The sequence below is a fragment of the Chiloscyllium plagiosum genome, unplaced genomic scaffold (genome assembly GCF_037043375.1).
Source record: "Chiloscyllium plagiosum isolate Xiang-an unplaced genomic scaffold, Cpla_swu_hap1 HiC_scaffold_5, whole genome shotgun sequence".
Taxonomy (NCBI): Eukaryota; Metazoa; Chordata; class Chondrichthyes; order Orectolobiformes; family Hemiscylliidae; genus Chiloscyllium; species Chiloscyllium plagiosum.
The window spans coordinates 130,233,212-130,249,115 of NW_028270143.1; the positions used below are offsets into that span (position 1 = coordinate 130,233,212).

The window sequence follows — 15,904 nt, forward strand, 5'->3', positions numbered from 1 at the left end:
TAACCCTATTTGCCAAAGCTATCTCATTATTTGGCATTCCTGCCTATCTCAAATGACACTTTACCCATTTGCTTATCACTTTGCCTTTAAAAATAATCACAGACTAAGCTTGCTTATGCTTAAATACTCAACATTTGGCCTTTTAAGAAAGAATTCCAAGGATTCTAAATAGTGTGAGAAACATTTTTTCTTTATCTGTCTTAGGTCAATGACTCCTATCCCAGATTCTCTCTCAAGAAAAAGCCTCCCCTCCATGTGCACTCTATATGTTTCATTCAGGTCCTCTTCTACTCTAAACTGCAGCCTTTTATCATAGATAACCTGCCTATTCTAATTTTCGTAGCCAACCTCTGAAGCACTTCGATTACAGCTTTCCTTCAATAAGGAGACAAGCACTGGACTCAGTACTTCAAGTGCAACTTCTATGTTCAGAGGGTGATGCATGTATGGAATGCGCTGTCAGAGGAAATGCTGGAGACTGGTACAATTACAATATTTAAGAGGCAACTGGATGGGTATATGAATAGGAAGGGTTTAGAGGGATATGGATCAAATGCTGGCAGATGGGACGAGATTATTTTAGAATATTTGGTCGGCATGGATGGGTTGTACTGAAGGGTTTGCTTCCCTGGAGTACATCTCTCTGACTCAATGATGTCATCTCACCAATACCATTATAACCAAAGCATAAAATCCTAACTTCTATGTTCAGTTACCCTCTAAAATAACATTTTGTTGGATTTCCCAATTACTTTCTGCATCTACAAGTTAACCTTTTACAATTCATAAACTAGGCCACTAATATCACTTTGTGTTAGAGGTCTTCAATCTGTAACCATGTATATAATATATTTCTCTGTTCGTCCTGCCAAAGTGGACAATATCACATTGTGGGATCGGGTTCAAATAATGGCCGAAACCAGTGAGTGGCAAAAATAGCCTCTTTATTTGGCAACCGCAGTTGCATGAGTTTCAGGCGGTGATAGAATCCCAAAATGCAGTTCTTAGATATATTAAAATTCCAACACTATGGTGTTACATTGTTTTATCTATAAGTACAAAATGGTCTGAGGGGCTTCGGTCCTGGGGAGACAGCTGGGCTAAACATCTGTGGCTGTTACTTCTGATGGGATTAAGAGTGCCTGTCTGGTCTGCTGGCATAATTGAGGTGTAAATCTTTTTGTCTTTTAAGTTAGTAAATGTTAGTAAAAATACTAGGCCTATTTGCTCTAAATAAGTTAGAAATCATACCTGTACTTAATAAAAGAGTAAAGAATATTAAACTGATTACCACAGCTGAGTTGAGAGATTTAGAGTCATACAGTCAGAGAGCTGGCCCATATCCCTCCAAACCCTTCCTATTCATTTACGCATCCAGATGCCTTTTAAATGTTGCAATTGTACTAGGCTCCACCACTTCCTCTGGCAGCTCATTCCATACATGTACCACCCTCTGTGAAAACGTTGTACCTTAAGTCTCTTTTCCACCTCACCCTAAACCGATGCCCTCTAGCTCTGGACTCCCCAACCCCAGGGAAAAGACTTTGTCGATTTATCCTATCCATGCCCCTCATGATTTTATAAACCTCTAAGTTCACCCCTCAGCCTCTGACGCTCCAGGGGAAACAACCCCAGCCTATTCAACCTCTCCTTATAGCTCAAATCCTCCAACCCTGGCAACATCCTTGTAAATCTTTTCCAAACCCTTTCAAGTTTCACAATATAATTCCAATACATAGGAATCCAGAATTGCATGTAATATTCCAAAATGCTCCCCCACTGACACCCTAGTTACCTGCCCTGCCTTAAGAGTAGGTCAAGTTTTGCACCTTCTGTAATAGGTACATCCATATATGCTAAGTTGTTGAATTACATTCAAATAACAACCAAAATCAGTGAGTGGTGACAGTAGCCTCTTTATTTGGCAACCGTGGTTTTACAAGTTTGCGGTGACAATAGAATCCTAAAATACAGCTCTTGCATATGAAAATTCCATCACTATGGTGTTACATTGTTTTATCTATAGTACACAAAAGTTTGAGGGGCTTTGGTCCTGTGGAGATAGGAGTTGGGATTAAGAGTATCTGCCTCTTAGCTTGCATCATTAAGAGGCGTTGGTCCTTTTGTCTTTTAAGTTAGTAAATGTTAGTAAAAATATTAGGCTGCTATGTTGTAGATGAGTTAGAAATTATACCTGTATTTAGTTTAAAAAAAAGTTAAATGAATACCACAGTTGGGTTGAGAGATTTGTTTACTATTTGCTGGTGTGAGTTTCATTCATTCATGTGATTTCACAGAAGCACTGTTTTGACACTGTTTCTTAAAGGGATAGCAGCCCAATTAATAGGTATTTGAAAGTACATACTAATTGGGGAAACTGGTGTTTTGTAATCTATTCAGTTCCGAGACATAGTTGGTAAGGGCTGATTAATGTTGGTATTGCTCTGGGATGGTATTGCTTTGAATATGTTACACTTATTCAGAGGTAAATAGGCCTAAACACTGCTTGTATAAGGATTGAAGATGTAAAAAAGCAGTAATGCGTTGAAATGGTTATTTTAACTGGTCAAACCACAGTTTTATGAATCAATGAAGCCATGTTATCGAAGAGAGTTATGAATGAAACAGAAATGCAGTGTTCACTTGTGAATTGATTAGTAAAGGAGTTATGAACGAAGCACTTGTGAGTAGCTTAGTAAAGACACCTATAATATAATATCTCAACATTTTCCCACTTTATACTTTGTTTGGTAGGACCTGAAGGGAACGCTGGCCCAGGAACTGGACTTTGAGAATGAAGGTCGTAATGCAGAACAATGTGCAGAAGATCTCAAGCATTTCAAATTTATTGTCATTCCTAAGGTATACTGGGAGCAGACCAGTAAGGTGAGGCAAAAGGAGTGAGTATGTTCTGGCTGTGTTAAATTGTATAGAGTCATCGAGTCCTACAGCATGGAGACAGGCCCTTTGACCCAAACTGGTCCATGCCGACCAAAATGTTCATCCACTCTAACCCCATTTCCCTTCACTTGGTCCATATCCTTCTCAGCCTGTTTCTGTAATTAAAATTTAAAGAAGTTGCCATTGTTGGCTTAGTTTTGCATGCTGCAAAATCACTTTAATTTCCATTCAAGAATACTCCATTACCTTGAAACTGGATCTAAAAGCATTCAAGTTTGCCAACCAAACATTATTGGGAATGAGGCAAGTAGGGCCTGTAAACATTTATTTTACGTGAACTTTGCTGCTTACCAGATTGTTCTTTGTTTGTGTCCGCTGGCAAAAATGGAAGTTGTAACTCTGAGGGTGCTATAAAAGTCTGTTTGGGTTGTCATATCTCTAAAATGGTATAATGGTAGAATATGAATTAAGTCTTTTGTCAACGATGCATCTGGAATTTGACTTTGGTTATGGAAAATGCTACTCTTGCAAAACTATTTATTTCCCATCATAAGTGCCTGGAATGAATTTCTAAGAACGTATGATAACTATAATTAGCCTTAATTCCTCATTCCCACTCACTCCCAATATGCTTTGAACCTTTAGAGGTCAAAATTCAATCTCTTGGTTACAATAAACTCAACTATGGAGCATCTACGATGCTTTGAGAGAGAATTCCAAAAATTCACGACTCTTTGAATTAAGAAATTTCTCCTTAGCTCAATCCTAAATGATCTCACCACCAATTACCCACATCCCCCGTTTTACCGTGTGTGTGTGTGTGTGTGTGTGTGCGAGCGAGAGAGACACATAGAGATGTACAGCATGGAAACAGACCCTTCGGTCCATGCCGACCAGATATCCCAACCCAATCTAGTCCCACCTACCAGCACCCAGCTCATATTCCTTCAAACCCTTTCTATTCATTATATCCATCAAAATGCCTTTTAAATGTTGTGGCCACACTTGGAATATTGTGTACAGATCTGGTCGCCATATTTCAGGAAGAGTGTGGAAGCACTGGAATAGGTGCAGAGGAGACTTACCAGGATGTTGTCTGGTCTGGAGGGAAGTTCTTTTGAAGACAGGCTGAGACACTTGGGTCTGTTCTCAATGTAAAGAAGAAGGCTAAGAGGGGATTTGATAGAGACATACAAGATGTTCAGAGGATTAGATAGGGTAGACAGTGAAAGTCTTTTGGATTAGTGGTGCTGGAAGAGCGCAGCAACTGAGGAGCAGTAAAATCGATGTTTTGGGCTAGTGAAAGTCTTTTTCCTAGGATGATGACGTCAGCTTGTACGAGGGGGCATAACTACAAATTGAGGTGTGACAGATTTAAGACAGATGTTAGAGGCGGGTTCTTTACTCAGTATGGTAAGGGCGTGGAATGCCCTACCTGTCAATGTAGTTAACGCAGCCACATTAGGGAGATTTAAACAATCTTTGGATAAGCACATGAATGATGATGGGATAGTGTAGGGGGATGAGCTAAGAATAGTTCACAGGTCAGCGCAACATTGAGGGCCAAAGGGTCTGTCCTGCGCTATGTTCTAATCACTCCGCCTTCCCTTATAGGTAAACCTTTCATCTGAAGAACTATAATGAATCGTTGTTGCACTGTCTCTACCATAAGCCAAAACTGTACAGTATTCTAGGCGTGGGCTCACTAGAGCTCTGTATAACAGTAGCAAGATTTCTTTATTGTTATACTCCAATCATTTTCCAATAAAGGTTAATTTGCCATTCTAATGGCTTGCTTATTTCTGAATGTTAATTTTCTGTTCCTTTTATAAAGTACACTAATTCATCAAGATACACAAATGTTTTTGCGTTTCCTGTCTCTTTTTTAAAAAAAAAAGTCCTGCATTTTGTTTTTTACTACCGAAGTAAATAACCTCTTGTCCCCATATTGTACTCATCTGCCACCTTGTTGCACGTTCACGTAACCTATCTGTACTTCATTTCAACCTGTGTCCTTGCAGCCTACTTTCCCACCTAACTTTATCTCATCTGCTAACTTAGAAAAGAAGACTGACAGTAATATATCTTAAGTCATCAATATAAACTAAGATACTGAGATGAGGCCCCAGCACTGATCCTTGAATCACTCCACGAGTAACAGTCTGTCAACTTGAAAATAATCTGTTCACTGCTATTTTCTGTTTCCTATTAACTACTCCTCTATCCATGCTGATATGTTACCCCCAATTCTGAGAGCCCTTATTTTGCCTTTTGTTTTGTGTGGCATCTTGATGAATGCATTTGGAAACTGAAATATGTTACATCTGCTGGTTTCTCTTTATCTACATGCCACTTACGTCCTTCATATATAAAATGAAAAAGAGTGGCTAAGGTAAAAATTCGTCCTGTAGAGGATGAGAAGGGGGATTTAATAATGGGAAATGAGGAAATAGTCAAGGCATTGAACAGATATTTTGTCGGTCTTCACAGTGGAGGACACAAAAAACATGCCAGTAATTGATGACCAGAGGACTGAGGTAGGTGAGGACTTAAAAATGATCAATTATCATGAAAGAGGTAGTGATGGGAAAGCTTAATGGAGCTAAGGATAGACAAATCTCCTGGCCCAGATGGAATGCATCCCAGGGTACTAAAAGAGATGGCAGGAGAAATAGCAAATACGCTTGTGGTAATTTTCTAAAATTCGGTGGACTGTGGGGCAATTCCAGCAGATTGGAAAACAGTACATGTAATGCTAATGTTTAAAAACAGGTTAACAAAAGATGAAGAATTATAGGTTGGTTAGCTTAACTTCTGTGCTTGAATCCTATCCACAAGGAAGAAATAGCAAGACATCAGGATAGAAATTGTCCCGTTGGGCAGTTGCAGCATGGGTTCATGAAAGGCAGGTCCTATTTAATTAATTTACTGGAATTCTACAAAGACATTATGAACGCAATGGACAGTGGCGACCCAATATATGTTGTGCATCTAGATTTCCAAAAGGCATTTGACAAGGTGCCATACAAGGCTCATGCATAAGATAAAGGCACATGGCACTACATAGAATCGAAGAAACTGTGTAGAAACAGGCCAATTGGCCCAATTGATTCACACAGCACCTCTGAAGAGTATCCCACCCAAACCCATTTTCCTACCCCTATTACTGTACATTTCCCCTGACTAATGCATCTATCCTACACATTCCTGAACACTATGGGCAATTTAGTATGGCCAATTCACCTAACCTGCACATCTTTGGATTGTGGAAGGAAGCCAGAGCACCCTGAGGAAACCCAAGCAGACACAGGAGAGTGTGTAAACTCCACACAGACAGTCGCCCAAAGCTATAATCGAACTCTCTTCCCTGGTGCTGTGAGACTGCTGAGCCAGTGTGCCGCTGTACGGGTGATGTGTTAGCATGGAGAGAGGTTAGATTAATTAACAGGAAGCAAAGAGTGGGAATAAATGAGTGCTTTTCTGGTATGGCCATCAGTGATTGGTAGTGTGCATCAGTATTGGATCTCAATTGTTTACAATTTACATTGATGATTTGGAGTTGGGGACCACGTGTAATATATCAAAGTTTGTGGATGACAATTAGACTAGTGGCAGAGCAAAGTGTGCAGAGTGAGAGATTGCAGAGGGATATAGTAGTTTAAATGGGTGGGAAAAGGTCTGAAGATGGAGTACAGTTTTGATAAATGTGAACTCGTCCATTTTGGAAGGAATAACAGTAAAAAGGACTATTATTTGAATGGTCAAATATTGCAGCATGCTGCTGTGCAGAGGGACCTGGGTGTCCTTATGCATATATCACAAAAGGTTGTCTTCAGGTGCAACAGATAATTAAGGCGAACGCAATTTTGTCCTGCATTGCTAAACTGTTTGAGTTTAAAAGCAGCAAGTTTATGTTCCAGCTATGTAGGGTGCTGGTGAGGCCACACCTGGAATCCTGTGTGCTGTTTTGGTCTCTTTACATGAGAAAGGATATACATTGGAGGGGGTGCAAAGGATATTCATTAGGTTGATTTCTGGAGTTGAGAGGGTTGGCTTATGAGGGTAGACTTGAGTGTATATGCATTGGAATTTAGAATGAGGGGAGGGGGGGTTCTTATAGAAAGAGGTAAAATTATGAAGAGAATAGATAAGACAGCAGCGAGAGGATGTTTCACTGGAAGGTGAAACTAGAATAAGAGGGCATTGCCCCAAATGATTGTGAATCTGTGGAATTCCCTGTTTTTAAATCTAGGATATAACTTTTTAAAATATTAAAGGAATTAAGGGTTATGGTGAGAGGGTGGGTAAGAGGAGCTGAGACCTCAAAAAATCAATGATCTTATTGAATGAGCCGGCTCAAAGGGCCAGATGCCCTCCTACTTCTCCTAGTTCTTAAGTAAAAAGAAAACTATTTATATAGCACAATTTTCATTTTATAAAACTATATTGCCTTTACCGGATAAATTGAAAATCACAGTGCAAATGATTCCTTAGCTTGGTTAGATTCTGTTTTTAAAGGGTCACTGGACCCGAAATGTTAACTCTGCTTTCTCTCCACTGACGTTGCCAGACCCGAAACTCTCCAGAAATTTGTTTTGTTTCAGATTTTCAGCATCCACACTTCATTGTCTTAATTTGAGGATATGTTGGAATTTAGTTCTAAATGTTTTTCCAAAGTTGTTTCTCTGCTGGAATTTATTTTTGAATTTCTCACAATTAATAGCCCCTTGCATAGTGCCTGTTTCTGATGTGTAATTTGTGGAGACATTCAATGTGTCTGCTATTTCTTCATTCCAGTTAATGATTTCTCTTCTGTTGTTTCCCAGAGATCAACATTTTCTTGAGCGAATCCACATTTTTAAACCGCTTTTACAAGTGTTTAAAATCTGTTCTCACATTCTTGACTGGTTACCTCTTGTTCTCTCTTTCCACCCCCCCTCCCCCCCTTTACCAATTGGTTGTTCTTTGCTGGTTTCTCAAAAAACACACCATATTTTGGCCTCAACTACTTTGTGTGTAGTGAATTCCACAGGCTTGCCACTCTGTGTGGATAAAGAAATTTCTTCATTTCAGTCCTAAATAGTCTACCCCAAATCCTTAGACTGTGACCCTGGTTTTGGACGCCACACCATCAGGAGCATTCTTCCTACATTCACCTTGTCTCACCCCTTTTTTTTAGAATTTTATAGACTTCTATGAGCTATCCCCCTCATTCTTCTGACCTCTGCGAAATACAATCCGAACCGATCTAACCTCTCATAAGTCAGTTGTACCATCCCAGGAAATAGTTTGGTAAACATTTGCAGCACTTCATTTATAACAAAGAAATCATTCTTCAGATCAGGAGATCAAAGCTACACTATTCCAGCTGTGGTTTCATTGTGGTCCTGTATAATTGCAGTAAGATATTCCTGCTTCTGTCCTCAAATCCTCTCGCTGCAAAGGCGAACGTACCATTTGCCTTCTACACTGCCTGCTGCATCTATATGCTTATATTCAGTGACCATTGTAAGAAACACCTGGATCTCATTTGTACGTTCCCCTCTCAATTTATAGCCATTCAGATCATAATCCACCTTTTCTGTTTTTGCTCCCCAAGCAGATAGCAGTGATCTGATCGAAGTCTCCTAGATATTAACTGGAAAAGACAAGGTAGATAAACTATTTTCATTGTTTGGAGATTGTCAACCACTCTTTGTATGTAGATCTGTGCTAATATCTCACCCTAACAGTCTGGTCCCAATTTTTCGACTATGCGCCCCAGTTAGAGATTTCAAGTTCTTTTCCACCAAAAGCAAACGGATTCCGCCGTTAACTTTTATTAAATCTGAGATAAATCATTTTTTGTTAAGCAAATAAATTAAAAGATATGGGCCAAAGCTGTTGTATGAATTTGGGCAACAAACCAGCCATGATCTCATTGAGTGGCTGAACGAGTTGGTGAGGGAATGAATGAGCTGCTGCTATTCCTATGCACCTATTTATCCACATTACACTACACCTTTTATACACTAGTCCATTACTTTAATTGGTCCCAATCACAATGAAGCATCTCTGCTGCATTCCCACCTATCACCACCCAGCTTTGTCTTCTGCAAATTTGAGTTTGACATTTAGTTCCATCATTAATATATATTGTGAATATAGCTCAGGTCCTATCACTGAGTCCTCAGTATCCCACTAGTTACTGTCTGCCATTCAGAAAAAGACCCGTCTGTTCCTACTCCTTGCTTCCTGTCTGCAAGCTAGTTTTGTATCCATATCAATGCACTGCCTCCGAACTCATGTGCTTTAACTTTACATGCTAAGTTAATGGGACTTTGTCAGAAACTCTAAGTAATTAAAAAGCACATCCATGGACTCCCCATCATCAGCTCCATGAGTTACATTGCTCAGACTTCCAGTAGATGTGACAGGCAATATTTTTTTGTGATTTCATGCTGACTCTTTCAAGTGTTGAACGATTACATTTTTTTAGTATGGACTCTAGCATTTTCTCCACTGCTGATGTCAAGCTGACTGCTCGTTCCTCGCTTTCGCTCTGCCACCTCCAAACTATAGGACTGCTATTAATCCTGCCTCATTTGCTCACTTTTAGATCCTCAGACTGTTCTGCAATATATTGCTCCAGGAAAAGACAGGGCCTTTGGACGCCCAAAATCTCCATCTAGACTAACCCCATTTCCTTACACTTTGCCCATATCCTCCTCCTGTGATCCGAACAAAATACTCCCTGTCCATGTCATTCAGATAATCAAGGTTTCTCTGTATATTAAACTCCATTTGCCATTTCTCGGCCCACTTCCCTAGCTGATCAAGGTCCTGCTGCAATTTCTGATAACCTTCCTTGCTGTCCACAATACCGCCTATTTTAGTGTCATCTGCAAACTTACTAATCATGCCTTGTATATTCTCATCCAAATCATTGATATCAATAACAAACAGCAATGGGCCCAGCACTGACCCCTGGGGCACTCCACTAGCCACAGGCCTCCAGTCTTCCACTGTTACCCTCTGCTTCCAACTATCAAGCCAATTTTGTATCCAATTTGCCAGCTCACCCTGGATTCCATGTGATCTAACCTTCCAGAGCAGCCTACCATGTGGAACCTTATCGAAGGCCTTGCTGAAATCCATCTAGACTGCATCTACAGTCCTGCCCTTATCAACCTTTCTGGTCACTTCATCAAAGAACTTAATGGAATGTGGGAGGCATTATCTCTCACTCACAAAGCCACGCTGACTACTCCTAATCAAACCCTGCCTTTTGCTACTGTAAAAGAATTCCATAAACTCTCATATATACAGATTAAAGCAGGAGGGAGTTAGTCAAGTACTTGAGCCTGCTTTGCCCTTCAGTAAGATCATGGTTGACTTGATTTCTCTATGTTCCCATCTACCCCTGTGACCGTTAAACCCCCTTGTTTATCAGGAATCTGTCATCAAAATCTGCCTCAAAAATATTTAAGGACTCTATTTTCACCACTTTTTTGAGAAAAAGAGCTCCAGAGACTCAAACATGTCTTTTCAATCTCTTTTTAAATAAACAAAATGTTCTTAAACAGTAACCCCTTGTACTAGATTCTCTCATTCAAATAAACATCCTTTCCATACCCTGTCAAGGCAACTCGGGACTTTTGCGTTTTGATCAAGTCACCTGTCACTCTTCTAAACTCTAGTTTGATAGCCCGTCTAAACTTTCATCATCAGGCCAGTGGTGAGTGTGTGCTGCTGGAAAAGCACAGCAGGTCAGGCAGCATCCGAGGAGCAGGAGAATGGACATTTCGGGCATAAGCACTTCGTCGGGAATGAGGCTTGTGGGCTGAGAAGGGGTGTGGGGTGGGGATGGTGGTTGGGGGGTGCACGGTAGTTGAGAATGCGATAGGTAGATGAAGGTGGGGCAAAAGTAGTAAGTCAGAGGAGGGTGGAGCGGATCGATGGGAAAGGTAATGGACCGGTCAAGAGGGTGGTGCTGAGTTGGACTGCAATAATGTGGGGGGGGGAGGGGAAATAAGGAAACTGGTAAAATCCACATTAAACCTGCGCGGTTGCAGGGTCCCAAGGTCCCCATCTATGCCTGTGTCTTTGTCGGGTATGTGGAATAGACTACAGTTACACTGGCACCAGACGCCACCTTTTCCTCCACTACATTGATGACAATCAGCGCTATCTCATGTTCCCACAAGAAGATTGAACAGTTCATCAACTTCACTGACACCTTTCACCCCAACCTCAAATTCACCTGGACCATCTTGGACACCTCCCTCCCCTTCCTGGACCTCGCCATCTCCGGCAACTAACCGCAGACCTATACTACAAAACCACCGATTCCCACAGCGACCTGGACGACACCACCTCCCACCCTGCCTCCTGTTTCAAAAAAAGCCATCCCTCCACTACCCCCACCTCCGCCCTTAAACCCAAGCCCTCCCAATGCATCAAGGCCAGAACCCCTAGGTCCTCACCTTCCACCCCACCAACCTCTGTATACATTGCATCGTCTTCTGCCATCTACAAACAGACCCCACCACTAGGGATGTATTTCCCTCTCCACCCCTATCAGCGTTTTGGGGAGTCCATTCCCTCCACTACTCCCTCATTAGATCCACCCCACCACCACCACCAGCCCACACCTACTCCCGGCACCTTTCCCTGCACTGCAGGAAGTGCAAAGCCTATGTCCACACCTCCCCCTAACCTCCATCCAAGGCCCTATAGGATCCTTCCTCATCCGACAAATTTACCTGCACCTCCACCAATGTCATCTATTGTATCTGTTGCACCCGATGTGGTCTCCTTATCATGGAGACAGGACGCTATCTTGCGGATCGTTTCAGAGCACATCTCTGCGACACACGCACCAACCAAACCCACCGCCCTGTAGCTGAACACTTCAATTTCCCCTCCCACTCCACCAAGGACATGCAGGTCCTGGGCCGCCTCCATTGCCAAACCAAATACCCGACACTAGAGGAAGAACGCCTTATCCTCGACCTTGGGACCCTGCAACCACACTGGTTTAATGTGGATTTCACCAGTTTCCTCATTTCCCCTCCCCCCACATTATCCCAGTCCCAAGCCTCCAACTCGGCACTGCCCTCTTGACCTGTCCATCACCTTTCCCATTTATCCGCTCCACCCTCCTCTCCGACCTATCATCTTCTCCCCCACCTCCATCTACCTATCCTATTCTCAACTACCATCTCCCCCCCCCCCCCCCCCCCCAGCTCCACCCTCCTCCGATTTATCTCTCAGCCCCCTTGGGCCTACAAGCCTCATTTCTGATGAAGGGCTTTTTGCCCAAAACGTCGATTCTCCTGCTGCTCACATGCTGCCTGACCTGCTGTGCTTTTCCAGCACCACACTCGTCAACTCTGATCTCCAGCATCTGCAGTCCTCACTTTTTCCATTATAAGACCACCAGCCTAGTTCAGGTTGTTAGTCTAAAAACTCAACTACTTCCAATATATTTTATCTCCGTATATAAGGAGACCACTACTAGACACATGTGGTGTCACCAGTTCCCTGTATAATGGAAGCTCCTTACTTTAGTACTTCGTTTCCCCACAATAACAGATAATCACTCTATTAACTTATCCAATTACTTGCATACTAAATGTTTGCAAATCATGAACTAAGGTATCTTGAAACATTCTTCTGGATTTAAGAGCTCTTCAGTTTCTCACCATGCAGATAATGTTTATAATCTTTCTGCCTAAATGAATAATTGTAACTCTTCCCACATTCTCCTCCACTTGCCTGATCTTTGTCCACTCATTACTAATCGTCCAGACTACCATTACGAATTTGATTGCTTCAGTCGACGTGAAGATTAAGTTCCGCATGACTATTGTATTATCTTTGTTACAAGCTGCAATGATTTCTTGCTTAAACTCCTGTCCAGCAGTATAAGTACTGTTACGGGCTTGTAACTCATGGCAATATTTTCACACTTATTATTCATATCTTCATTGAAATTGATTCTGCTTCTGATCTGTGGAACCAGGATTTTTCTCTCTGCTGTTGAAATCCTTTAGTATTAGGGTTATTTTCCCTTTCTTGGAACGATTTTTTTTGTCAAACTTGATTATGTCGTAACTACCAATCTGTGATAGCAATTTGATCTATTTGAGTTACTAGTTAAGCCTATTTCATTTTGTGACTGCTTCACACATTCCAATAAGAAACTGTTATTATAAACTCTTGTTTGCAAGGATCTCAGTTGCTGGTGCACTATTACCATTAAACACTGTCCAGTTTGTGCTACTCTGCTATCATTACCCAAATCATTATTCTGCTGTATTGCCTCAACCTTTCTCTTTAAATTTTAAACTTTGATTCAACTAAATACTTTTTAGTTTAAAGCCCTACCCATTGGCCTAGTTATACAATTTACCAGGATCTAGGACAAAGCAGCCCCCACTTGATTGGCACCACAACCATCCATTTCTCCAGCACCAGTGCTCAGTAATAGCCATGTGTACTAGTTACAAAATGCACTGCAGAAATTCACCAAAGATCCTTACATAGCACTTTCCAAACCCACAAACACCTTCCATCTCTAAGAACAAGAGCAGCAGATACATGGGAACGCCACCATCTGCAGGTTCCCTTCCAAGCGACTCACCATCCTAACTTGAAAAGATATCACTGTTCCTTCAGTGCTTTAGGTAGGAAATCCAGGATTTTGACCCAGCAACAATGTGGGTCAATCTACAGCACATGGACTGCAGCAGCTGAACATCTTCTCAAGGATAACCACGCACGGGCAATAAATACTGGCCAGCCAGCAACGCCCATGTCCCACAAGTCAATAAATTTGCGAAAAAAGGTTACTGATCTCACTTCATTGAAATAGCGCTCTTTTTCCTGAAAACTCTTCCTACGGGGAAAGGAAATTTGAAGGGTAACCTTTTATAGAGTTTTATAAAATTGAGGTGCATAGGCAGGTGAACAGCAAAGGTCTTTTTTCTAGGGTAAGGGAATTCAAAACTAGGAGGCATATTTTTAAGGTGCGAGGAAAAACATTTAAAAGGAACTTGAGGGGCAACTTTGTCATGCAAAGGGTGGTTCGTCTGTTGAATGATCTGACTGGGGAAGTGGTAACGCAGGCACAATCACAACATTTTTTTAAAAGGCATTTGAACAGATACATGAATAGGAAAGGTTTAAAAGGTTATGGGCCAAACATAGGCAAGTGAGAGTAGTTTAGTTTGGGAAACTTGGTCAGCATGGATGAGTTGGACAAAAAGGTTTGTTTCAATGCTGTATGACTCTCAAGTAAGAGCAAGCTAGTTGCAAATGTAAAAATGGATGGCAAGATTTTCCCCAGGTATCTAAAAAGGAAAAGAGAAATTCAGTGTTGGGTCGCTAGACCGAGAGAATAGGGGAATTCATAACAAAAAGGAAGTGGTAAATGAAATAAACATATTTTGTTTCTGTCTTCATTATAGAGGATACAAAATTTATCCCAGTAATAGCTGTAAATGATGTGGAAGGAAGAAACTGGTGGAATTCCTATCGCATGGGAAGAGGAATTGAGCAAACCAATGAAACTGCAGGCTGACAAGTCCATGGGTCCTCATGGACTTCATTCTAAGCTGTTCAGAGATGGCTAGTGAGGTCATTGATACATTTGTTAATTTTCCAAAATCCACTAAACTCTGGAAAGGTTCCTACCAGATTGGAAGGTAGCAAAATATAATTTCTCAGTTCAAGAAGGGAGGGAGACAGAAAACAGGAATCTGTATTCAAGTTAATATGAATCCATTGTGGGTAATGTGTTAGAATTTGTCATTAGGAAGTTTTAGAAAAAAACAATATAATAGGCAAGAGTCAACATGGCTTTGTGAATGGGAAATCGTTAACCAATTTGATCTTTGAAGATGTGCAGTGTGGATTTTGGAGAACCCATTTGTGTACTGTTCTGGGGTTTACAGAAGGTATTTGACAAGGTATCACGTTAGTGTTTTGCATTCTAAAAAAAAAAACAAGTAGTATAGCACAGGAACAGGCTCTTCAGCCCATTGAGCCTACACTGACTGATACCTTCTGTACTAAAAAAAAACTCTTTCTAAACTACAAACCCCTTGCCTCCTCTCAATCCGTATTCCTCTATTCCTTACCTATTCGCGTATCTGTCAAGGTGTCTCTGAGATATTGCTATTTTATCTGCTTCTGCCATCCCCTCTGGAAACACCTGGGCACTTAGCATTCTCTGTGTAAAACAAAAACTTGCTTCTCCTATTTCCTTTAAACTTATACCCCTTTACCTTAAACATATGTCCCCTAGTAACTGACATAAAAAAAGTGTAGAAGGGTAATGTATTAGATGGATAGAAGATTGGCTGGCTTGCAGAGAATAGTATAAGCGGAATGTAATGTGGAGTTCCACAGGATTCTGTGCTAGGGCAAAGCTTTTTACAGTTCGGTAACTTAGACAAGAGACATGCTCGCTAAGTTTACAGAGAACACAAAGGTAGGTAGAGAAGTGTGTTGTGAAGTGGATAACCTAGCAAGATTGCAGGCCAACGTAAGTTGAGTAAATGGGGGGAAAAGAATCTGGCAGATGGAGTTTGATGTTGGAAAGTGTGAAATTGCTCACCCTGGTGGGAATAATGAGAAAACAGTATTACTTAAACTGAGAACAGCTGCAGGATTATGAGGGGCATGTGAGTCTCAAATCTAATATGCAGGTGCAGTGAGTAGTTAAGGCTAATGAAATGCTATTCTTCTTGCAAGAGGAATTGAATATAAAACAGGGAATATAAAAATCAGAAATGAAAACCAATTGCTGGCAAAACTCCATCTGGTACCATCTGCGAGAAGAAAGGAGAGTTAATATTTTGAGTCTGGTGACTCTTCATTAGAACTGAGAGCAGCTAGCAAAAGCTTTTTTTGTGACCAAAGATGAAGAAACTGGGAGAATGGGATGGAGTCCTTGCAGGAGACAGGGTGAGAGGTAACTGGGGGAGGTGTAACGGATATCAGTGTCCAGACTCTC

The 15,904-nt window shown here is 41.2% G+C and overlaps 1 protein-coding gene across 3 annotated transcripts in view; it reads left to right on the forward strand.

Moving 5' to 3' along the window:
- adck5 (aarF domain containing kinase 5) overlaps nt 1-15,904 on the forward strand; it is a 140,837-nt gene that overhangs the window by 80,504 nt on the left and 44,429 nt on the right. For all 3 annotated transcript variants that reach the window (XM_043690929.2, XM_043690930.2, XM_087987666.1), the window contains one exon: nt 2,755-2,886. In XM_043690929.2, the coding sequence (XP_043546864.1) occupies nt 2,755-2,886 (132 nt within the window). The remainder of the gene's footprint in view (nt 1-2,754; nt 2,887-15,904) is intronic.